At 59.0% G+C, this 23,815-nt stretch overlaps 1 protein-coding gene across 6 annotated transcripts in view; it reads right to left on the bottom strand.

Moving 5' to 3' along the window:
• Positions 1-23,815, bottom strand: part of PHC2 (polyhomeotic homolog 2) — a 112,905-nt gene that overhangs the window by 9,728 nt on the left and 79,362 nt on the right. For 5 of the 6 annotated variants that reach the window (XM_075906848.2, XM_075906847.2, XM_075906849.2 and 2 more), the window contains 2 exons: positions 9,651-10,099; positions 9,176-9,332 (listed from right to left, as the gene is read on the bottom strand). In XM_075906848.2, the coding sequence (XP_075762963.2) occupies positions 9,176-9,332; positions 9,651-10,099 (606 nt within the window). Of the gene's footprint in view, positions 1-2,162; positions 2,659-9,175; positions 9,333-9,650; positions 10,100-23,815 lie in introns of those variants that run through there. The other variant, XM_075906852.2, reaches the window with a different exon arrangement.

Here is a 23,815-nt window from a genome sequence, read left to right as displayed (position 1 = left end):
CGGCTGAAAGCAGGAGGATCCTGGAAGTGCCGCGCGCTGGCTCTCACCCGCCCCTGCTGGGAGAAGCCTGGGGCAGGGCCAAGGGGCTGTGGTTTGACTCACTGCCCCGGAGAGGGGGGAGCGCGTTGCTGGCGCACCTGGGGGGAGGGTGCGGCGGCAGTTGTGCAACGTGCGTGGGCACCGACCGTGCGAATGAGAGGAGCAGACAGGAGTAGGGTGGGGGGAGTAGATGGGGCAGCAAGAGGCAGAAGAGGGGGCTGAGAATCCTTGAAGAGCAGGGATGGAAGGGGCCTCTAGAGATGGTCTGGTGACAAGTCCCCCCCCCCGCCCGCCAAGAAAACACCTGCTGTGCAGATTCTGCAATACGAGGGCTCCCCACCTCTGCCCAATGGAACTGGGGCTCCCCCCGGCCCCCTGCAGCCGCAGTCCCAGGTCCCTTGGGCAGTGCCCACCACAATACCAGGCACCCAGGCCGATGCACGCTGGGCTGGAACCCAGACAGACCCAAGCAGACCCTACCGCTCGGCCCCACTGGGAGGCTGCTCTCAAACCCCCGAGATCCAGGGCTGACTGGCAGAACACACGCAAGGGTCAAGGGCTCTGCCCCTCGCCGGAGGAGGAAGGACACGACCCCAGGATGAAAAGGAAGATTCACCGGGACATAGCAGCAGGCCCGGCCCCCTCCCTGATCACTGGTGGGGTGACTGGAGAAGCTGGGCGGGGAATGGACCGACCCTGGAAGCGGCTGGAACCGTGAGGCTCGGTACAGCACCCGCAACACACGGAGCCTGCACAGACCAGGGAGTGGTGCCACTCAGAGCCACACAGCCAACAGGGACAGTGGAGGGCACCAGCACGGTCAGGGTCACTGATCAGGGAACAATGGCTCTGAGGGGGAGGTTGCCTCGGCTGCAGGGGGTTTCTAGAGCAGAGGCCCAAGGAGACATCCTCACAGGAGATCTGGGTCAAAGCAAGCGACAGGAGGGGGTGGGGGGCGGGACAGGGCTCTCCAGGAACAAAGGATGAAGCCTGAGCAAGTCCATCAGCAGACCAGAGACTCAGCTGCTCCAGTCCAGGGAGAGCCGCTGCCCCCAGGGCCGCTGGAGGGGAGACCTGTCCAAAGGTGCGGGCGGAGGGGAGGGGGCTGCCCCCCCGTCTCAGCAGACATCGCTAGGATACTCCCCCGGGGGAAGAGCGGATGGGGACAGGCAATTCCCTGCTATGCACGGCTGCAGACAGCCCAGGGAGGTCAGAGCTGTGCTCTGGGGACAGCAACATGCCCTGGGACTCCTGCACATCCCTGTATACTCGGGGACATGTTGCAAGAAATTGCCAGAGACCTCCCCACTGCAGGGGCAGCAACACCCCTCTGAGCCAGCGGGGAGCGCCGCTCCCACGGCCCATTCAGCCTTTTCTTTTCCGCAAAGGCTGCCAGACAAGCGGCCCCAACAGGGCCTGCCTGAGGTTGGCTTGGTCCTATGCGGGATCCCTCTCGGCCTTGCACGCAAAGCCTCCTGCAGCCACCGGAGAGCAGCCTCCAGTTCTCCAGGGAGCCCTACAAGCCCCTCAGCCGCAGAACAAAGATGCTTCAGGGCCTGGGGGAATCCGCACGAGAGACCCCAGGCTCCCCGCCCCCCATCACCACTGCAAATCGCCCTCCACTCGGCTAGGCCCGGCACAGGCAGGGCCCCCGGGCCTATGGTCAGGCCAGTCCTGCCCCGGCTTACAATTCCGCTCCGACCGTACCCGCCGCTCAGCCTAGGGGCCCCTGAGCGGAGCTGGGTTTTCAGCCACCCGATCGCCTGCAGGGCCTGGCCCCAGCGCCGGTACCTCCAGGGCGCCAGGCGCAGGGCCCCAGGGACGCGCAGCGCCGCCGAAGGCCGGTCGGGACGGAACGTGCCCGCGGGCGGGTTCCAGCCGGATCCGGAGCTGGGCGGTGCCTCGCCACCCAGCCGGGATCCTTCCAGCCTGCCAGAGCCGGCCGCGGCTTCCCTGCAGCCGGCCTGCGAGCCGCTCCCCCCCGCGGCCCCCATTGTCCCCGCGCGGCGCAGCAGCAGCTGCTCCAGGCCGGGGCTGGCGGCGCCCCAGAGCCAACGAGGCAGCCCCCGAGCCGCTGCCAGGCACCTTGCGCGGCCCCCCCCGCCGCCGCGAGCAGCACTGACCTGGGCGAGTCACAGGCGCAGCGGCCGGTCCCGCGATCCCGCCCGGGGGCGGCCCCCCCGGCGCCCCATCTCCGGAACGCGATCCCGGCGCAAACAAAGGAGCAGCGGCTGCGCCCGGCGCCCTGGCGCTACGGCTGGGAAGGGAGCCAGCGCCGGCCCGCGGCACCCAGCGCAGCCTCCAGCCTCCCGCGCCGGGGCATCGGGGGAGGCCGAGACAAAGGAGCCGCCTGCCCGACGCTGGGGGCGGCGGAGAAATGCCCCGCCCGGCCCGGGGTCAGGCCCTGTCCGGCCCCGGCTGCGCTGCGCTCTGCCGCTCCCTCGCCGGGCACCCGGCCGGATCGGAGCCTCGCGGCTGCGGGGCGGCGTCAGGCCCGAGCCGGGCCCCGCGGCCAGCACCGCATTCCCCGGGCCGACCGTGCCCAGCGGATCCGGGAGCGGGCAAGGCGGCCGCGGGCGGCGCAGACAATGCGAGTGCGCGCAGCCTGCGCGGGGGGAGCGGGCAGGGCGCGTCGCTCCCTTTGTAAGGCCGCCCGAGCCACGCACGGCGAGCGCTGCCATTGGCCGCCGGCCGGGCCCGCCTCCGAGCCTGCCCCGCCAGCCGAGGGGGCGGGCAGCAGCTGCCGGGGCGGATACAGCGGCCCCCGCGCTGCACGGAGCGCGCCCCTCCCCGGGGCCGCCGGCAAAGCGTGCCGGGGCGGGGGCATGTGCGTGTGCCAGGCCGGGCGCGCATGGAAGCGGCTTGTGCCCGGCACCCAGCGCCCCTGGGCAGGGCTGGGTCTCCGCGGCCTTTGGGCCGGGCTGAGATGCGCAAGCCCCGGCTCCCGGGGAGGGATTCTCACCCGTTCTACCATCTGTTTCAAACTGGAGCGTGTGACTAACCATTAAGAACCGATCCCCGCTCGGCCGCGCCAGACCCATCCCCCGCACCCGCCATGCGCCCTTCTCACACAGCACCCCCCTCCCCATCAAGCCAGGCACTTCCAGACACAGCAGCTACGCACAAGAGCGGCCAGACTGGGTCAGAGCAAAAGTCCATCCCGCCCAGTGTCCTGTCTGCCTACAGGGGCCAGTGCCAGGCGCCCCAGAGGGAGTGAACAGGGAATCCTCTAACTTTGTTGCTAATTCTTAGGTTCTGACAGAGGCGAGGGACACCCTCCCTGCCCATCCGGCTAATGGCCATTGATGGACCTCACCTCCTGCTCTGCTTTGCAATGACCCACACAGGATAGGGAGGTGGTGTCCGATGGTCTGAGCACAAGGCGGGGACCCGTTTCTCATCATGCCCCTAATACTGGTTCCTTGGCTAAGAGCAAAACCCTTTTCTGCGCCTTGGTTTCCCCACCTGTGAAAGTGAGTGCTTGCAGAATGCGCCAGACATATGGAGCACTTTGTATATATCCTGAGGATTATTATTCATTATAAATGCAAGGGAGCCCTGTCTTTGCCATCTTGCCTTGCTTTTGGTCCCTGCACCAACCTGAGTGCTAGGAAACAACCCATTCCGGCAAGGGGATGCTGTCTCTAACAATGAGAAGTTAAACTTTGTAAGGTTTCCTACATAAAGAGGTAGTTATTCCAGGTGAACAGTCGTGTCTTTGGGTCAGACGTTACTGGGTCCTATTCATTGCACAAAGTAAATCGTAACGCAAACAGAACTACGTTTCTGTGGCTTAAAAAAGGAAGCCCCGTGGAAACAGTCTTTTCAACTTCCCACTGCAGTTTGCAGCCCAGAACTGCAGAGCTGAGAACCTCAAAGTGAAACTGAGAAGTAACCAAAGGGCACGACCGGATGCTTGTTTGTTATTGCCGGAGAGACGCCAAAATACGGGCAAATCAGAGATTTTACAAGCACTTTCCCTAGTAATGACTTCATGTGGTTTAGACGTGAAGCAACAGCTGTTAGCGAAACACAGGATGTCAGACATACCATGACACTCATCAGAATGTCGCTATTGCTCTTATATGAAGGCTGCCCAGATGGGCGGCTGGGGAGCATACTAAGGGTTGGTCTGCTCGTAAAAGTGTTGTCAGCATACTGATGCCCTTGTGTAGCCAATTATCCTGATCCACACAGAACACATCTACACTCAGGAGTTTTGTGCTTTAACTAGATCTAGATAAATTGGCAACACTTTTAAGTAGTGTGAACAAGGGGATGGATTCGATTAGATAGAGAGGGTCTGTCTGAGCTATACTTGTGAAGGACCCGAGGTGGTGGGCAAATAAGTGTGCACTGACCCAACTTTAATGACTCCCCAGCCCTACAGCTGGGCCACTACGTAAATCAGAGCAGCCCCTAGATTTTTCTAATTGACGCCCACCCACCCATCGGCCCTAACAGGCCATTCCAGCAGTCGGGGGTTGCCAGAGAACACAGACAGGGTGCTGAGACCCCCCCTTAGCCACAGCTCCCCTTAGTGCTGAGACCCCCCCCTTAGCCACAGCTCCAGCCCTCCCTTTATGCCAGGAAAAAGGGGGGCTGGCATAGTTCCATCACAGAGGTGCATGAATATCAGTGATGGGTGAGGCACTTCTGAGTTCACATGCCCCTGTGTAAATCAGGACTTGCTCCTACGAAGTCTGCAGGGTCCCAGCAGTGTCAGAGAACCAGGACGGGCTCCCGGCAGCTTTCCCTGTGAGCTGGGTGCTTGTGCGGCCACTCAGCAGAGATTCCAATGCTGCCCAAGTAATTCGCCAGGTTTTGTGTCTCTCTTGACGGTGAACATTCACCAATACCTTGGGCCACATAAACATGGATTCTGCACAGGGGTGTAAAAATCTACAGGTGGATTTTAGAGGGACAGTTTAGAGGGAAGCGCTACAGTCGTGGGAGGAAGTCATCTTGTATGACAGCCACCAGTGGGAAGACACGGATACGGACAACCAGAAACCACGGGCCACACGCCATCCTGCTCCTGCAATGCCGAATGACCCGGAAGCTCAGTTCCCCGCTGGTAACTGCCACTCGCTTTTCTCGCTTTCGGGTACCGCGTGTGCTTCTCTCCACTCCAGCACCCCTCCCCCACTCCCTGACGTCCGTGAAAAGCAGGGTCTCTAGCTGGTACTTGCGGGGAGCTAGACTGGAATAGAGCCGCCCATGGTGGAGTGCGGCCCAGACACAGGGCGAACTAAAGGAGCCACAAGAGGTTATATTGGTCCCTCCCTTTCTGCTCCCTCCTGGGGGGGGGGGGTGCGTCTCTCTGTCTCTACGTTCCAGCCCATGTCCAGACCCGGCTGGGCTGTGAGTCCGTGCCAGCTCCTGAGAGAAAGGCACGTTCCAGAGTTTGACGCTCCCACTTGACCCTTAGGAGCATCAGTTTGCAACAAGGGAAATCTGGATTCTCGGGGCCTACATCTGTTGCTCCAGCTTCTTTATGCTGGTTTGGAAGCAAACGGGGGCCTGAAGATGCCCCAGAGATCCCCCTGCAGGGCCCTCCCGCAGAGCAGGACATCTCTCAGGGCTCTAGGCTCCCAGCCCTTGCTGGAAAGGAGGGGTGCGCCCCCAGCGCTCCAGCCGCTCTGCTGCCCGTGCCACCTGAGGCTGTGGGAAAGCAGCCTGAGTCGGAGCGCCTGAGGCTGCTCTTAGTTGTACCACCAGCCAGGCAGGGCGGGGGTCTGAGATGCAGCGAAGCCGCCCACGGCCCTGCCCGTGCAGCAGAATGGGGGAAACGTGATCACTGCCACCCCTGCTTTCCCCGGGTCCATCTGAGCTTGATCTGCTGCCCCTGGCTTTAACTGCAGCCCCTCCAGACAGGCCCCCGCGTAAACTGAGTCAGGCAGGACGGAGGCAGGGCTGGCATGGGGGGAGGGGACTTGGAGGAGCCTGTAAGGGTGCACAGCTGTGTGGGCTGAGCCCCTATGATTCCCCCCCCCCCCCCCGGGTGTGTCAGTGGGATCAGAGGGCAACTTTGCACAGCCCTGACAGGATCAGCCCACGCACAGCCCCTGCCTGAATTCAGCAGCGAGCTGAGCCGGCGGGCGGGGGAGGGGTTGCTCTAGTTCCTTTGTTTGGAGACCCAGCAGCTGCACCGGGAGCCCGATGCCCTTTGACTCCGGTGCAGGCAGCCTCCCTCCATGTATGGCTCCCACCGCGGTGCCTCAGCCCTGCCTGGCTGGGCCTCGGGGCCTTCTGCTGAGGCTCCCAGCGAGGGGCGCCCGTCGCACTTCCCCAGGCTGCAGGCGCCTCGCCCTCAGCCAGCGCCCGGCAAGGGCTGCCCTGTGTCCCCCGGGGATTGGTGAGCACAGCTGCCCCGTCCAGGGGCCCCCTGGCCCTGAGTTCTGCCCGCTGGCCTGGGCAGCTCCCCAGGGAAGGGGGGTGTCTCAAAGCCTTGCTGGCTGGCTGCTCAGCCCCAGGCTGCTATTCTGGGGCTGTGGTTTGGCGTCTCGCCTGGGTGGGTTCTCGTCAGGCTGGGGGAGCCCTTCGAAGACGGGCGCAAGGCGGTGGGAGGGGAGAGCTGGCGCTGCCAGGGCCCAGCAGGGCCTGTCACACCAGAGCTTCCCGAGAGAAGGGCCGTTTGTCATCATGGCACTTTGCACGGACATCCACCGGCCCAGCGTGGCTACAGCTGCCTTCCTAAGTCCCCAGGGCAGGTTCACATGGCCCACCCCAGAGGTGGCTGCATTTCAGTGCTCTCTGGGGATGCCACTGGAGTGAGGGGCTGATGTTGTGAGTCTTGGGTCCCCCCCTTTCCACGGGTTCACCCTCTGGTCTCAATCGAGTCACCTCCCCGCGCCGTGCCTCAGTTTCTTCATCTAGAGACTGGGGATAAGGCTATTTGCTGACCTTGCTTTGGGACCCTACGGGAAATGGCAAAGGGGTGCCCAGGGCCCTGCCTGAGCGGGTCCCACCCGAGCCGGCAGCCCCAGGCTAGAAACCAGCGTAAGAAGCTGGCAGCCTTTGAAGCTGCTGCCCACAGAGCGTGGACTTTGCATGCTCCAGGGCTCCGACGTTATTCCCAGCGCGGGCAGGCCCAGTGCTGGAGACACCAAGCTAGATCCCACGTCTGGGCTGCCCTGATCTGCTACCCGTGCAACCACCACCAGGCGCACTTGAACCTGGGACCACTGGAGCTCAGTATAGGAGCCTCCACCCGCTGGTGAAAAGCCAGCTGGCTCTCGGCCCAGGCTGTAGCGATCGCTTGTTCTTAGCTGTTGCTGTGGGCGAGGGGCCACTGCATGGGACAGTGACCCACACTGGGTGTGTGGGTTACACCTGCACTAAGCCAGGCAGGGAGACAAGGGCTGGGGGCAGCCCCGCTGGTTCCAGGCAGCCCGTTCTCCACTGGGCAGCGACAGGGAACGCCTGTGGTGGGAGCAAGGACAGCGCGGGCCTGGTCCAAGCTAGCAGAGCGTGGCCGGGGATGAGAGACTGGGCGTGCGTCTCTCCCAGGGGTGGTGACTGCGACCTGATGGCTGAGCCGCGAGCTCTCCGGCCTGCCCAGATGCCAGGGGCTGAGCCTCATACCACCGTCTGCACCGGAGCGAAGAGGGCCGCAAGCCCCCCGGCCTAGCTGGGAACTGTCTCCCTCCACTTCCCATCAGTGTGCGGGACAGGCCAAGCCGTGGAATTTTCCTCCATCCCAGACCCCCCTCTGCAGGGCGTGCCAGGATTGCCCAGGGAGGAGGGATGCAGAGGGCCTGAGGGCAGAGGGGGGCTGCTGCAGTCATGCCTGTACACTGGCCCCAACACCCCTGAGCCCCCAAGGCCTCCTCAGCCCGCATAAAATAGAAGGGAGACACGGGGGTGACCGCCATGTTCCAACATGGGGAGCTGACGTGGAAAAGGATCAAACCATCTGCCGCTGGAGTTCTGCATGGCCCAACACACCACAGTGCACAGCCCCACAACACACCCCAACCTGATCCCACCCCTCTGAGATGCACACGCTCCCAGTGCAAACCGCACCACACCCCTCTGGGACGCACACCCCACACGCTCCCAGTGCAAACCCCACCACACCCCTCTGAGACGCACACCCCCCATGCTCCCAGTGCAAACCTCACCACACCCTGAGACACACACTGCACACCCCACACCCCTCTGAAATACACTGCACACCCAAAATGCTCCCAGTGCAAACCCCACACACCCCTCTGAGACACACACTGCACACCCCGCATGCTCCCAGTGCAAACCCCACCACACTCCTCTGGGACACACTGCACACCCCACACGCTCCCAGTGCAAACCCCACACACCCCTCTGAGACACACTGCACACCCCGCACACTCCCAGTGCAAACCCCACCACCCAGTACATGGCTCCCCCCCCCACACACACACTCCTGGTACACCCTCGTACAGCTGAGCAGCGCAGTCTCCTTGCCCGGCTCTTGCTGACGGGAGCAGGAAGAGGCTGCACCCCAGGAAGCTCTGGGGGTACCCGGCTGACAGACGGGCCCATGCTGTGCTGTGGCTTTTCCAGCCCAGTGAATACCCTTGGGGCCTGGCGTCCCTGGCTCCATTTAGCAAGCAGGCGGCATTAACAAGACTGGCCCCGTGCTCACAGTGCCCCGAGCACTTGGCACTTGGGCGCTGGCTGTCCCAGGGAATGTGACATTTCTCCCCTCCCCCCTGCCTGGCTGCACGCCCCATTGCTCCCGACCAGACACTGGGTAACGAGGGGGTCCGGGTGTGGGCGAGGAGGTTCCTGCCCCTGCGTGCGGACAGCTGCCCCTGGCTGGTGACGGAGGCCTTGTCTGAGCTAGCCAGGCAGCTCCTCTGGCTATCTCCTGCCCCCAGACCGCACTGGATGCCAGTCGGGAGCAGCCGGGCTCAGTGCAGTGGGGACGGCCACAGAGAAGGGCAATAGCTCCCCGCTCGCAGCTCAGTGCGAGGCACTCGCACAGCACCCAGCGCTGCAGGAGAGCAGGGCCCTGGCTCCCCAGAGCTGGGAGCAGCAGGCTCCAGGTGCTCCAGCATAGCTCCCCTGTAAAGGCAGGGGGAGCATCACCAGTCAGGGACACCCGGCATCTCCCAGCCACACCCCACTGCGCCCCCCCCAGGCTCCTTACCATGAGTAGGGGGCCTGTTGCCCTCAGAGACCTCTGGGTCCAGGGGCGCAGCTGGGGGCGACAGGGCAGCCTGTGGCGGCTGAGCTGGCAGGCGTTCCAGGTTCTTGTCAGCGGGAAGGCCATCCTTCCTTGCATGCTCCTGGGCGCCGAGCTGAGGCTGTCAGGGAGGCAGGCGAGAGGGGGAATGTAACAGCAGCCAGCACCCGGAGTCCGAGTGGTCTTGGGGCTCCCCCACCCCACTGGCAACACAGTGAAACATGGGCACCTCTGGGGGGGGACGTGGTGGCTGTTTCACAGCACAGACACAGCGGGGCCAGGAGGAGAAGATCCTGTATCCAGCGGAGGGGAACAATCAAACATGTACGAGTCCCACGAGCCCTGCGTTTCCCCCTGCGAATCACATCCAAGCCCAAACACGGAACCAAATCTCCCAGCGCCCCCCGGCCGGCACTGCGTGCCCACCACGCCCACTCACCGTGCCCAGGGCTGGCTGGAGCTGCAGGATCACGGCGGAGGCATGCTGGAACTTGCGCTGTGGGGCATGGGTCAGGTCCCCAGGGTGTCCATTCTGAGGCCCGCCCTCAGGCACTGGCTGGGCTGGCCCCATGGCTTGGAGCCCAGAGACGTGCAGAGGCGGCTGGCACGGCTGGTTGGCACCGGGTTTGTGCTGACTGGAAGCCTGGCACTGCGGCGGGTGGGGCAGGGGGGCTGGGCCCTGGGGGGCGGCGTGGCCCTGAGCTTGCGGGCTGGGCTGCACCGCCAGGCTGGGGGTGGGTGGGGGCAGAGGCTGCAGCTGGGGCGAGGCGCTGGCACCGCCCTGGATGAGCTGAGGCTGAGGCCTGGGCTGCAGCTGCTGGATCACGAACTGGTGCTGGATCTGCTTCTGCTGCTGAATGAGCTGGTGGGGCTGCAGCTGGGTGTAGGCTGGAGGGGGAAGCACAGCACAGAGCCGCCCGTCACTACGCAGCCCTCGCGCGCCCAGCTGTGCGGCGCCGCGCCCGTCTGTTCCTCTCCACCCATGCACAGCCCGGGCCAGACTCCCCCTGGGTGCTGGACTGTGACTCCGGCGGCTTTATTGTGTCTGCCTGAGTGGCGCGTCCCTCCCGCGCTCCCCCGGGCCATTAGCAAGAGACCGGCGGGCAGAGCCCGGGCACGAGGGGAGAGCACAGGCCCTGTGGAGTTTGTTCCCTCAAACAGGGACCCTCAGCCCCTCGGACCCCTTGTCGTCCACAGGGACAGAGGCAGTTCGCTCGAATCCCCACTGCTGTACCCAGGGGCCTTCCCTCCAGCCCCCATCACCTCGGGCTGGCCAGGCAGAAGACGCTGCAGGGCGACATCTCTAGCCCCGCTGGCCAGGAAGGAAAGCATCCCAGGTGGCCGCTGCGTGACGTCTGCCTGAGCCTGCAGGCGGGACACGAGGAATGGGAGCGAGCTGCTCAGCGGGCGTTCTCCGTGGTGCCCAATGAAGTCACTGTCAGCCCCAGCCCGCCGTGAAATGTGTGCCCATCCCGGGATGCTGGGGTTCTGGGGTGGAGTGTGAGGAAAGCCCCATGTCTGATCCCGCCGAAAAGCTCTGCATGTCGGAAGCACAGGTCTCCCTGCGTAGAGACGGGTCTGTAGGATGCAGGGCAGGGACAGGCCGTGCCCTGCTGAGGGAGGAGGCCCTCAGAAAGAAACCGGGCAAAACGGCACCTTTTCCCTCCACGGCTCGGCTTCCAGATGAGGCCAGCTTCCCCATCGGAGACACGGTGATTCTTGCCAGCCCTGCAGGGGCAGTGCCACCGCGGGGGTGCTGCCTGGAGCCCTTCTGCCTTCTGCACCATCACCGGGCGGCTGGGTCAGGTACCGACCCCCGAGTCCATCCCCGGTGATGGGCAGAGGTGAGTTGAACCTTGCTGGAATAGCACCCCTCGGGCAACGAAGGGCAACATAGGCTCACGAGGCTACGTCTAGACTGCAGGCTTCTTTCGGAAGAAGCTTTTTTGGAAAGAGTTCTTCTGATAAAACTTCTTGCGCAAGAGAGCGTCTGCACTGCCAAAGCGCATCGAAAAAACGATCTTTTTCAAAAGAGAGTGTCCAGACTGAATGGACACTCTCTCGCATGTCAGCTGTGATTGCTATGGACGGAGTGGCCACCAGAGCACCTGTGCTTTTTCCTCTTCCCTCTTCTTCCGAAAGAACTCCCTCTTCCCTGTCCACACACGCCTTTTTGCAAAAGAGCACTTTCGCAAAAAGGCTTCTTCCTCGTAGAATGAGGGTTACCAACACCGGAAACTCCACCCCCCACCACCCCGTTCTTTCAATTTTCTTGCGGAAGAATGCAATTGCAGTGTGGACATTTTTCCGACAAAACTCTGTAGTATAGACATGCCCCGAGTGGGCCACATGAGGGTATGTGGCAGCTCTAAGGGGCGCCGTGTGGCCCCCGGCCCCGGGCGCGCCACGGCCCTTACAGCTGCCATCAGGCGCCCCCCATAGGTTGCCCGGCTAGCCGCTCCCTTAATCCAGCCCTGGCTACGAGCTGGTAACCAAGCCAGTCTCCTGGGACAGGGCAGTTTTGCTCACTGAGCTTGTGTGTCTAGAATTTGCGGGGTGGCGACTGAACCGTCGCAGCGCTGTGATTGGACACATTCGGAGGCCTGGCCCTCACAGTCCACGTTGTGAGCAATCAGTCCATGCCTCACTTCCCCTGCCTTGGCCTTACACGTGTGTCATTTTAGTAACACTAGTAGGAAAAAACACCCGGCTGGAAACCAGCGGAATCCGGCAGCCCTGCACGTGGGCAACGGTGAACAAAATGCCTCACGGGCCCTACATAGAACCCTAGCGGGCCCCGGGTTGCCCACCACTGCTCCAGTGGGAGCCAGCCATGCTGAACAGCTGGAAACATCCCCCCAAGGGACTTGGGAATGGAGCCCCCCTGGAGCTGGGCCCACCAGGCTCTGGGCATTTGCAATCCTACTTGGCCAAGGTGACAACTGTCAGAAGAGGAAATTTAGCACAGGCCTGCGATTGGGGTGCTTTGTGACCTGGTCCATGCCTCAGTTTCCCTGATGGCAATGGGGATAGCAATGCTATCTCCCACTGGGGCTAGGGGATCTCCAGGTGCTTAGAACAAGACTGAAGGCTTGTCTAGGAGCCAGGAACCCACTGCGCCAGCCTTCTGCAGGCATCCATCCGCGGGGCACATAACCGGAGGACCCAGAGCTGACGTGGAGGCCTTGGGGCTGGTTTCACTTCAAGGAAGGGGCATTGCCTAGTGGGTGACACCTGCAGATTGGCTGTTTACAGGAGGCTGGGGGCCAGCAGGAGCTTGGTGCTGGGAGAGCCCTGCCCTGGGGTAATTCTCAGACTGGCCCCTGGCCTGGTGGCGAGATCCACCCCCAACTGATCTCTCTGAGGGGGTCTGTGGGCTGCTGCTGCCCCAAGCGGCCCTGGACACAGCGCCCAGAATACCAGGCCCCCGGGCTGAGCCTGGGAGGAGCTTTGCAAAGCCCAGGTGGCCCCGGTTCAGTCCATGCCGAGGCCAGGGGGCAGAGAAGGAGCCCAGGCTGCGTTTCCATGTCCTCAGCCGCGCAAGGGTTAACGCAGACGCTGCTCTGGCCTTTCCCCCAGCTCCGATTCCCCCCCCCCCCATTGCACAATTATCCAGCAGCCAGGCACTAAGTCCGCGGCAGATGGTCCCTCCGGAGCCGATGCTCCAGGCTCCAGCACTTAGCGGAGGCCATTCCGCGCCTCGGCCCAGCAGGGGGACGCCGGGGCGCCACGGCCTGACCACAGGCCCCACCACAGCCGCTCTGTGGAGCCCCGCGCGCGGAGCTGGGGGAGGGGTGGCGGAAAGGGCAGGAGATTTTGAACACGGTTTGAGCAACAGACCTAGACCCGGCCTGGGAGTCAGAGCAGGGCTGCAGCCAAGCCCCTCGGGAGCGCCCCTCCGGGCAGCCCCGGAGCGCAGGAGACGGGCTAGAGCCACCCCCCACCCCCGCCGCGCCCTCTGAGGAAGATGCCCGGACGCTATTGTCCCCGAGTCGCCCCTCCCAGCTCTCAAGCAGGCCCCAGGGGACCCCCAGGGTTTGGCTGCATTTTGCACCATCCCTGACAGATCATGGGCTCCCACTGGCCAGGCTGGGGGTGGGGGCCCTGTCTGGGCACCACATGCCGCGAGAGGCAGGAGGTGGGGTCTCTGACTGGGCTGCTCCTGGGGTGCAGGGATGGGGAGGGAAGATCCCTGCCTGGGGGGTTATGTCTCTGGCTGACCTGGTCTCAGCTGCGCTGGGCGCAGAGGGGAAGCCAGCAGAGCTAAGCAGTGCTCCGTTGCTGGGGTGCACCTCGTCACAGCCCCCCAAACCCAGGCTCAGGAGGGAGCTGCAGGGCCAGGTGCTCAAACTGCAGCCCCACTTCCAAAGCCCAGGCCAGACACCAGCCTGGGCCCCTCACCAGGGAGCCTGGCCCACACCTCCCGCTGCTCCACAGGCCAGGGCCCAGCCCGGGGCAAGCGGGTGCAGGTGCATGCAGGGCAGGGGTGAGAGCTGAGCTGGCTCTGGCCCTGCTCCCTGCTCCCCTCCCACCCGCCCATGTCTTTGTAAATGCAGATTTAGCCTTTCTGCTGGAAATGCCTACAAAAAGCTGAGTTGCCATGGCAACCACAGCCGCAGGCGGGCGGGAGGGGGGGCTTGTGGTTTCCAAAGCTGCCATGTCAGAGATCAGGACAGATGGGGACGGAGCGGGGGCCGCACCAGAGAGCTTACCCAGGTCTGCAATTCACCAGTGCCAGAGCTGGGGAGAGGCCCCCAGCTGGGTGGCCCCAGGCAGCTCCAGAGGTCTGCACCTCTGCCCTTCCCCCCGGCACCGGCCCCTAGGGCTGGAGCTTTGGACCCCATTCGGCCTGGCCCCCAACACAGGCCCCCACCCCGAGATCAGCACCCCCACCCTGCTGGACACGGACACTTTGTTAAAGACACTTTCACCCACTGTTGTGGGTGGGGCCACCCAGCACCAAAGCCCCCGAATTAGAGCAGGCCCCGGTTGGCTGGGCCTCAGCACCACAAGCTAGGAAACAACAACAGGGATGTTTCCAATCCACGAGCTCCTCTGACTTCCCTATGCACACAACTTTGCGGCTACAGCTGAGGTGGAATCACAACCTCCAGCCCCTCCCACCTGAGCTAGAAGAAACTCTTCATTGGCCTTACTGGGTATATGACACACAAGCAATATGGGCCTGTCCTGGCGGAGGGCAGTGACGCACACACACACTCATCAGAGTACTAATTAGCATTTCCACGGCATTTCACTCGTTAAGTCAAATTTACGCCAAACCCATTTTAGCCTGCAGCGCTGTCTCACCAGTTTAGAGCTGCCCCATAATAACAGGAAGGATTGGCCGGGAGTCTCCCAGAATCAGCATCGGTCTCCCGGTGACTACGGACAGCCACCCAGGAGAGGTTCAGCGACTGTTTTAAGAAAACAATGTTACGTCATGCTGGGAAAACTGTCCCCAAATAGCTTTGATGTGTAAAAGGGAAATCAAATCCCCCGGAGCCATTGATTCCCCTATGAGGGGCACGTACAATATACATACATTGCTAATGCTTAGATATATTTGCTATTTGTATAGGAGTAAGACATGACAAAGGTCAAGGCCTGTCACAAGTAATAACTTATAATAAGGAGACGAGGGGAAGTGAAACCAGTCTTCTGTTAAGTAGAGATATGGATAGATTCCACATCCTTTAAACTTGTGACCGGCTCAAGCAGGAAAGGAAAAAGGGAGGTATGGCTCGCCCATTGTTCAGCAAAAATGAATGAATGTAACACAGCTGTAACCGCAAAGTCAGCAAGTAGGCACTGTATTTAACCTCATTTGGAAAATTAACCTGACCTATAGGAATGCTAAGTGTCAAAATGAAGTAACCTATCATGTTAAGGCACCTAAACCAGGAAGGATGTTAACCCTATAAGAACCCCTGCATATGAGATGTTGGGGGTTGGCTCTGCTTTGAACATTGAGTTCCTTAGCCGTACCTTGGTTGCAACCAATAAACCTGAGTTGGACCCAGCCTGAAAGTGTGACTCTCTTCTTGGGGTAAATCAGACTAGCCTCCAAGGGGACGAAACCAGCAATTTATGCAACAGCTTCAGTCGGAGTTGGCAACGTGGCTCATGTCCCCAGACAGCTTTGAGCCAAGAAGCCCTTCTACTCCCACCTGCTAGCCCATTTATTCTGCAGGTTGCAGGCTAGAGTGCTATTAACCACAGCTCTTGCTCCTAGACCAGCGGTCCATGGATCATTAGTGGCCCACGGCCACCTCCCTGGTGGTCTGCGGCTCAAGCTCAGTTTCCCTCTCTCCTCCCTCAAGCAGTGGGGAGCCCGCGCTGCTGTGGGGCTTGGAACACCAGCTCTGGCTTCTGGGTGGGAGGGCATGCAGGGGGAGGGGTGGAGGTCAAGAAAGCCTCGACCTTCCCTGCCAGACCCAGCTCCCCACTTGAGTCTGCCCCAGTGCCCTTGAGAGCTGCCCCCGTTCCCTGCCTGCTGCCACTGGGCAGCACAGAACCCCAGAAAAGTAAAGCTGGCCTATGGAAAGCCTTGAACCTCAGTCCTCCCCATCTCTTCCCTTCGCCCCATGGGGCTGGAGCGCCAGAGGAGAGAGGTGTCTCAGTGGGGGCCACACCAGTGAAGGTTGTGGGTTTTTGGAGGAGTGTTTTTGTTTCTCACTTGTGTGGTCCACAACTGAGTTTTCTGTGGGTCAGTGGCCCCCGACCCAAAAAAGGTTCCCTGCCCTTCCCGTAAATAAAGAACATATTTTGTGTTGGACATAAATTAATATTTTACTTTATTTAAAATGAAGTTTGATAAACATAAGAAAGTTAAAATGCTTAATCTGGTTAATAATTGAAATTAAACCAGTCTCCCTAGCTGCAGCACGAGCAAAATGGCTCGGGAGTAATTATGTAATTAACGGTGAATTTCCATTAGCAACTGGTGGGCATTGTAAAGGTTTGCATTGAGCCAAGTGGGACGTGGGCCAAAAAGTTTGAGAACCACTGTGCTAGGCAAAGGTAAAGAAAGATGCCGCATGCATGAGAGAAGCAGCCAGGTAATCAGGGGTCCCATGGGTAGTGGGTGAAGACCCAGCTGGGGAAGGCAACTGAAGCCCTACCCTTCTGCCCAAAGCCACACTGCTTCCCCTGAGACCATGCCCCTTTGCAATCTTCCCCCTCCAGCTGAGGGCTGGGGCTGCCACGTGGCGTGGCCCAGCCCCTCCCGGGCGGCTAGGCAGTGTAGGCAGTTTTGGGAAATCAATACTTCCCCTTGCCTACATTACCTGCTGCCCATGAGGGGTCCTGGGTTCTTTGCCACGCTTAGCTATGGGGTAGTTCATGAGACCGGTTGGGACTGTTGCAATTATCTAGCCGGACTGCCTGGTATCACTGCCCATAGACTGCTCTGGCGTCATCTTCGCTTGAACAAGAGCCGGGCTTTCCAAAATCCAAGTGCCATGTAACGATTTTTGACAACGGAGAGTCCATCACAACCCTTGGAAAGTTGTTCCAAGAGTTAATTGCCCTCACTGCTAATATCTGAGCTTTCTTTTCAATCTGAATTTGTAAGAGCTTCTAGCCACTGGGTCACACCAGACTTTTGTCTGCCAGACTGAAGAGAACCTATTGTCCAATTTTTGTTTCCAGGTAGATGCCGTGGATCAGTGTTTCTTAAACTGTGTTCCGTGGCACGCCGGTGTGCCGCAAGACAGTCGGAGGTGTGCCGCGGAGAACACCACAATTCAAAATGGCCACCCTTAAAGGGGCAGGCAAAATTTTTTTCTCAAACATTTTCCTAACTTTCCCTGACCCCTTTTTTCCCCTCGATAACTTTCCCCCCAAGCCTTCCCCCCTCACACACACACCTTTTTTTTTTTTTTTGCTCAACAAAAAATCCTTGGTGTTCCTCATAAAAAAAAATGTTTGGTGTTCCTTGGTCTTCAAAAGTTTAGGAAACACTGCTGTGGACTGTGACGCAGTCACTTGTTAACCTTCTCCTGGACAAGCGACATAGACTCTGCTGCTTGAGTCTTTCATTACATGGCATAATTTACAACCCTTTAATCATTTTAGTGGCTCTTTTCTCAATCTACTCTAATTTTTCAATGTTCTTAATATGTGGACACCAGAACTGGGCTCTGACAAGCAGACTTGATTCCCTCAGGGACCTGATGGGCAGGATCCTCTGGGAGGCTAAGACGAGGGGGAAGGAGTCCAGGAGAGCTGGCTGGATTTTTACGAATCCTGATGGAACAAACCCTCCCGATGTGCAGAACAAACAGCAAACATGGCAGGCGAGCTGCTCGGCTTAACCAAGAAATCCCTGGCGAGATTAAACCCAAAAAGGAAGCCAAGAAGTGGAAACTTGGACCAGTGAGGAGGGAGGAGGGTAAACCATTGCTCCAGCATGCAGGGGTGTAACCAGATGCGGTTTTGCACAAGAAAGCCCGATTGCCATTTTCGCCATCGGGGCTTTTTTGTGCAAAACAGTTTTTAGCTGTCTACACTGGCCCTCTTGCTCAAATACATTCCGCAAGAGGGCTTTTTCTCGAACGGAAGCAGCATACTATTTGTGCAAGAACACTGACAATCTTACATTAGATTGTCAGTGTTCTTGCGCAAATTCAAGCGGCCAGTGTAGACAGCTGGCAAGTTTTTCCGCAAAAGCACCTGCTTTTGCGGAAAAACTTGCCAGTCTAGATGCAGCCCAGGAGTACTGCGTCCAGTTCTGGGCCCCCCATTACAGAAAGAATGTGGACAAATTGGAGAGGGTCCAGCGCAGGGCGACGGAAGTAATTAGGGGACTGGGACACATGAGTGATGAGGAGAGGCTGAGGGATTTGGGTTTGTTTAGTTTGAAGAAGAGAAGAGTGAGGGGGGATTTGAGAGCAGCCTTCAACTTCCTGAAGGGGGGTTCCAAAGAGGATGGAGAGAGGCTGTTCTCAGTAGTGACAGATGGCAGAACAAGGAGCAATGGGCTCAAGTTTCAGTGGGGGAGGTCTAGGCTGAATATTAGGAAAAACTATTTCCCTAGGTAGGTGGTGAAGCCTGGGATGGGTTCCCTAGGGAGGTGGCAGAATCTCCATCCGTAGAAGTTTTTAAGGCCCTGTGTGGGATGATTTAGTTGGCGTTGGTCCTGCTGTGAGCAGCGGGTTGGACTAAATGGCCTCCTGAGATCTCTTCCAACCCTGGTCTTCTCTGAATCTATTCCAGCATCAGTCACACCAGTGTCAAATACAGAGGTCACAGTCTGCCTTCCTAGCAGTGTGGCCAATGTTCTCTGGGCCGGTGCCTCAGAGGTCTTCAGGCTCCTAACTTCCATGGAATGCCTTTGAGGATCTAGGCCTTTTTTTCTTTTTTTTTAAAGAGATATGACTTTGTATTTGTCTGGACTGAAATGTATCTTGTTTGCTTGCACCCAGCTTATGAAATGGCTCAGACGGCTCTAGAGCAGTGGTTCTCAAATTTTTTGGCCCGTGGCTCAATGCAAACCTTTCCGTGGACCACCAGCCAACCGCCCATGATGACAAAATGCCTCCATTTATCTCTACATACCTTAAATACTAAATTATTCGTATTAGTCTACTGGAGCATAAAAACTTAAATACACAGTGTGATGGGGCATCTGCCCTGCACTGGCCCTTTAAGGGCTAGAACCCGCCCCTGGGAGAGAGGGGAGAGCACAGAGCCCACAGCAGAGGCAGATTCAGCCAATCAGGGCCCAGCTGGGGCTGTATAAATAAGGCTCCTGGAGGGAGGAGAACAGACCCACTCTGGCTCTAGCTGGGCAGCAGGTGGGACCAGGCTGCTAGGGGAGCTGGGGGCTTCCTGAGACAGGGCAAGGCTGGGGAGCCCAGGGACAGAGCAGGGCTGGGGAAGGCAGACAGAGCTGGGGAGCCCTGGCCTCACCGCACTCCCAGGCTGAGCAAGGCCTGAGTGTACTAGGGCTGCAGGGAGGCAGCCAGGACCGGCAAAGGCAGCAGGTCCCCACCCCCCTGCCACTGCTGAGCGGGCACGTCCCATGCAGATTGGCCCTGGGGCTAGATGAGGCCTGGCAGTGGGTCTCTGAGGCAAGGTGGGAAGAGGGGATTGGGGATTCCCTGCGAGGGACGGACCCTAGGGTGCAGGGGCACTGACCTAGGATGGTCCCAGCAGGTGTGACCCCAGCTGCAAGGGGGTGAAGAGCAAATTCCCAAAGTGACCAGCAGGAGGTGCCGTGGGGTTACACAGCCATAACATAGGGGCACATATAACCAGTAAGAAAGCAAATATTATTCATCAAAATCATTAAACAGATTAAGCACTTTAACTTTATCTTGTTAATTTACCAAACTTCATTTGAACTAAAGTAAAATGTTAATTCATGTCCAAAACAAAAGGGTTCCACACTGCCTTGATTTAAGGCAGGGCCGAGGAACCATTTTGGGACTGGGGACCACTAAGCTTCAGAAGAATCAGTCAGCAGCCACTAAAAGTGAGAAGCAACCCCCCCCTCCAAAAATAGCCCCCCATCCCTCACTGATGTGGCCCCCAACTGAGACACCTCACTCCCCTGATGCTCCAGCCCCAAGGCGGGGGGAGGACCGAGGGTTCAGGGCTTCCCACAGACCGGATTAACTCTTCTGAGGTCCATGCATGGGTAGATTTTGGGAGTCCCCTAGGCTCTGGAGTAAGGCCAAAAATGAGGGGTTCAGTGTGCTGGAGGGGGCTGTCAGGTGTGTAGGACAGGGTGAGGGGTGTGAGTGGGGGAGTAAGGTGCTGGAGTGGGCTGGGAGTGAGGGTCTGGCTAGGCGTTTGGAGGCAAGAGAGTGCAAGGTCTGGTTGGGAGGGAGTGGGCGGGAGTGGGCTGAAGGTGGGGTATCTGTCCAGGAGGGAAGGTGTAGGAGGGGGTGGGAGAGAGGGTGCTGAAGCAGGCTGGGCTGGGGGGTCTGGCCAAGAGGGAGGGTGCAGGAGTGGATTGGAAGTGCAGAGTCTTGGTAGGAGGGAGATGGGGAGCACTTACTTGGCTCCCTGCCCTCTGCTGCTCCCATTGGCCATGATTCTGGCCAATGGGAGCAGCGGGGAAAACCTCCAAATGAGCAGTTTACTTGCTGCTGTTCCCATAGCTGGGGTGGGGAGGAGCTTGCTTCCCCCAAGAGTTAGATTCGCCCGCAAAGCTCAGGGCTCCCCCCCAGCAGGAAGCCAGGAGCGGTGCTCCAATCTCACAGGCAGGGAGGAGAGGGGGGAACTGCAGGGCTGAAGCACTAGCATTGACTTCCAGCTGCAGGAGGGCGGGGGCAGGGAGCTGAGCCTTGAGCCATGGCCACTAGTGTCCGGGGACTGCAGTTTGAGAACCACCGTTCTATAGGAGCGATCAGTCCTCTTCACTACACACGCAGGCTACGTCTACATCGCACGCTTCTTGCGCAAGAACTGTTTTGTGCAAGAGTTCTTGTGCAAAAGGTCTTGCGCAAGAGCGCGTCCACACTACCATGTGCTTTTGCGCAAGAGATGTGCTTTTGCACAAGAGCGTCCATGGCAGTGAGGATGCTCTCTTGTGCAAGAAAGCTCTGATGGCCTGTTCACACTGCCTTCTTGTGCAAGAACAACTGTTCTTACGCAAGAAGCCTGCAGTGTAGACGTAGCCGTAGGGCGTGGCTAAGGCCTGCAAAGGCAGGTGGGCCCAGCTCTCAGGTGGGCAGGCAATGATGGGGCAGGGCCTGGGGGGGGGGGGCAGGAAGGATCAGCTGTGCAGAGGGATCCAGTGCTATGGGGAGGGGAGGGGTCTGTTGCTCTGGAGGTGCAGGAAGGGGAATGGGCACAGGTGGGATCTGGTGCCTCTGGGAAAGGGGCAGGAAGGGAGGGGCACGGAAGGGATGCAGGGCCCTGGCAAGGGGCGGGCAGGAGCCATGGGGGACCTGGCTCCATCCATCCCCCTCTTACGCCCAGCAGGCTCCCGGGCGCACAGGCTGCAGGGCTCTCCCATAGGGCTAGGAACCCATCAAGGCGTGAACTCCACCCACCCCTCCCAACCGCAGCTCGGGATCCTCTCTCCTGCTGGTGCTGCAGGCCACTGCCCCAGTTTCTGGCCCCAGCATTAGCCTTGCCCAGACCTCCCCCCATGAGGTACCCTCCCCTCCATGGGGCTAGCCCTGGGGCTGAAGCCCGGGGCAGCAGTGCACATCACTGGCAGGAGAGCAATGTGGACAGGCTGACGGGTAGCCAGCCAGGGGTCCCAGCCTGTGGACTGACAGGCTCCCGTTCTCTTTGGATGATCCTGGATGCCACAGCCCATTCACGCCTAACCAGTACCACATCCCCACTCTGTCACCTGCACATGTGTCCATGGGGATTTTAGGTCTTCTTCCAGGGCACAGATACAAATGCTATCCCGGGTAGGGCCCAGAGCCGATCCCTATGGCGCTGCACTAGAAACCCACCCCTAGATTTAGTTACATACGGAGACCTGGCACTGTGGCATTTAATGCAGCCAATGTGATTTTGCACCCGTCTCAGTTTTGAATCGCCATGTTGTGCTGTTCCACATTAAATGCCTTGCAGAAGTCTGAATGTATCACCGCACATTGTTGAATTTATCAACAAAACTTTTAATCTGATTAAAAAAAAAAAGAGGGGGATGGAGTTAGTCTGACAGACTCGTTTCCCTAAACGTGTGTTGAGCTGCATTATTTACATTAGCCTCCTCTAACTCTTTATGGATTGAGTCCCATGTCAGCTGTTTTACAGTTTTGCCTGAAGTTGATGTCAGGCTGATAGGCCTGTAATTATCCAGGTTTCCTGCTTTTACTCTTCTAAATGTCAGCCTAGCATTGGCATTCTCACAGCTCCTGGAACTTCCCCACCAATACAAGACTTATTGAAAAATCAATATTAACAGCACAGAGATAGCCTCGGCCTGATCTTTTAAAACTCGCAGATGCAAGTTGTCCAGACCTGCCAATTGTAACATCCCACTTCAGCAGCTGGGCTGTGTCTACACTGGCATGAATTTCCGGAACTGCTTAAAACGGAATACTATTCCGTTTTCAGTTTTTCTGGAAAAGGAGCGTCTACATTGGCAGGCTGCTTTTCCGGAAAAGCCCTTTTTCCGGAAAAGCGTCTGTGGCCAATGTAAGACTCGCTTTTCCAGAAAAGAGCCCCGATCGCCATTTTCGTGATCAGGGCTTTTTTCCAGAAAAGACTACTGGGCTGTCTACACTGGCCTTTTTCCGGAACAGTGTTCCGGAATAAGGACTTATGCCCGAGCGGGAGCAGAATAGTTTTTCCGGAATAGCGGCTGATTTTGTACAGTAGAGCGTTGTTGCTTTTCCGGAAATTCAAGGGCCAGTGTAGACAGCTCGCAGCTTATTCCGGAAAAGCAGCTGATTTTCCGGAATAAGTGGCCCAGTGTAGACACAGCCCTGCTGTTTAATACCTGCCTGAGTTGCTGTTGGACGTCCTCTGGCTTCCTCACAAATACAGAACAGAAACATTTAGGGTACGTCTAGACTACATGGCTCCATCGATGGAGCCATGTAGATGAGTTTACTAGACATAGGAAAATGAAGCGGCAATTTAAATAATCATCGCTTCATTTACATCAAAATGGCCGCTGCGCTGTGCCGATCAGCAGTTTGGTGGCACAGCGGGGCAGTCTGGATGCGCGGCGGCTGAAAGAGAAGCCTTTGTCGACTGCTCCGATATGCCTCGTGAAATGAAGTAAACTCCGTCGACGGAGCCGTGTAGTGTAGACATACCCTTATTGAGTATTTCTGCCGTTGCTGCACAATAATTGACAGCGAGTTACTCCTGAGGGAATTCTGCACCAAAAAAATGTCTGTAAAGGAGAACGTTTGTGTTTGTGCTTTAATAACTTGGCCACTGTAAGAGCTACCACAACCAAACTTTGCGTGGGAGAACCTTTCATCCAGGAGGAGGTTTTAAGGTACTGTGGGAGGGAAGAGATGAGAGACCGACGCCTCTCCCCGGGGCTGCATGGAGCTTGGCAGCGCGGGGAGAAGTGGCAAGGACAGTCGCTCACTAAGGCCGGCGGGGGGACAAGGAAGTGGCACACAGCTCCCTTCCCCCTCCCTCCACTCAGGCTCCTCACCTCAGTTATATCAACTTTCCCGAGCAATGCTGGGTAACTCCAGCATGTATTTTCAACTTCTCCAGACGTCTGTACGTTCTACTTGCCAGCTAACAGTGGAGGCTCCAGCCTGGCAGTGGTGGGCACAGGCCTTTGGATGCCCAGAGGTGGGAGTCCCCCCCCCCCCCCAGGGCAGGTGTTCACCAGGGAGGATGTTCCCTACCCTGACGCAGGGCCTGCCCCAGAACCAGCCCAGAGCCCTGCCCCTCTGTGCCAGATGCCAGCGCACAGGCTCAGTCCCCAGGACCAAAGTGTGAAGGGGCTTAATGTCAGGGAGATCCAGGTATGGGCGGAGAGAGTTCTGTAGGGCAATCCGGACGCAGGCAGCTCCGTGGGGAATCTGGGTGCAGGGGAGACCTGGATGCACAGGGGTTGTCTGGGGAGTAATGGGACTATACAGGGAAATCCAGGGGAAGGTGGTAGAGACCCAGTGGGACAGACTCTGGCTGCGGGGGGACATAGAGACCAGC

This window comes from Pelodiscus sinensis, chromosome 24, assembly GCF_052426305.1.
Source record: "Pelodiscus sinensis isolate ZL-2025 chromosome 24, ASM5242630v1, whole genome shotgun sequence".
NCBI lineage: Eukaryota > Metazoa > Chordata > Testudines > Trionychidae > Pelodiscus > Pelodiscus sinensis.
The sequence above is the reverse complement of the archived record's forward strand: the minus strand, read 5'-3'. Positions and strand labels throughout refer to the sequence as shown.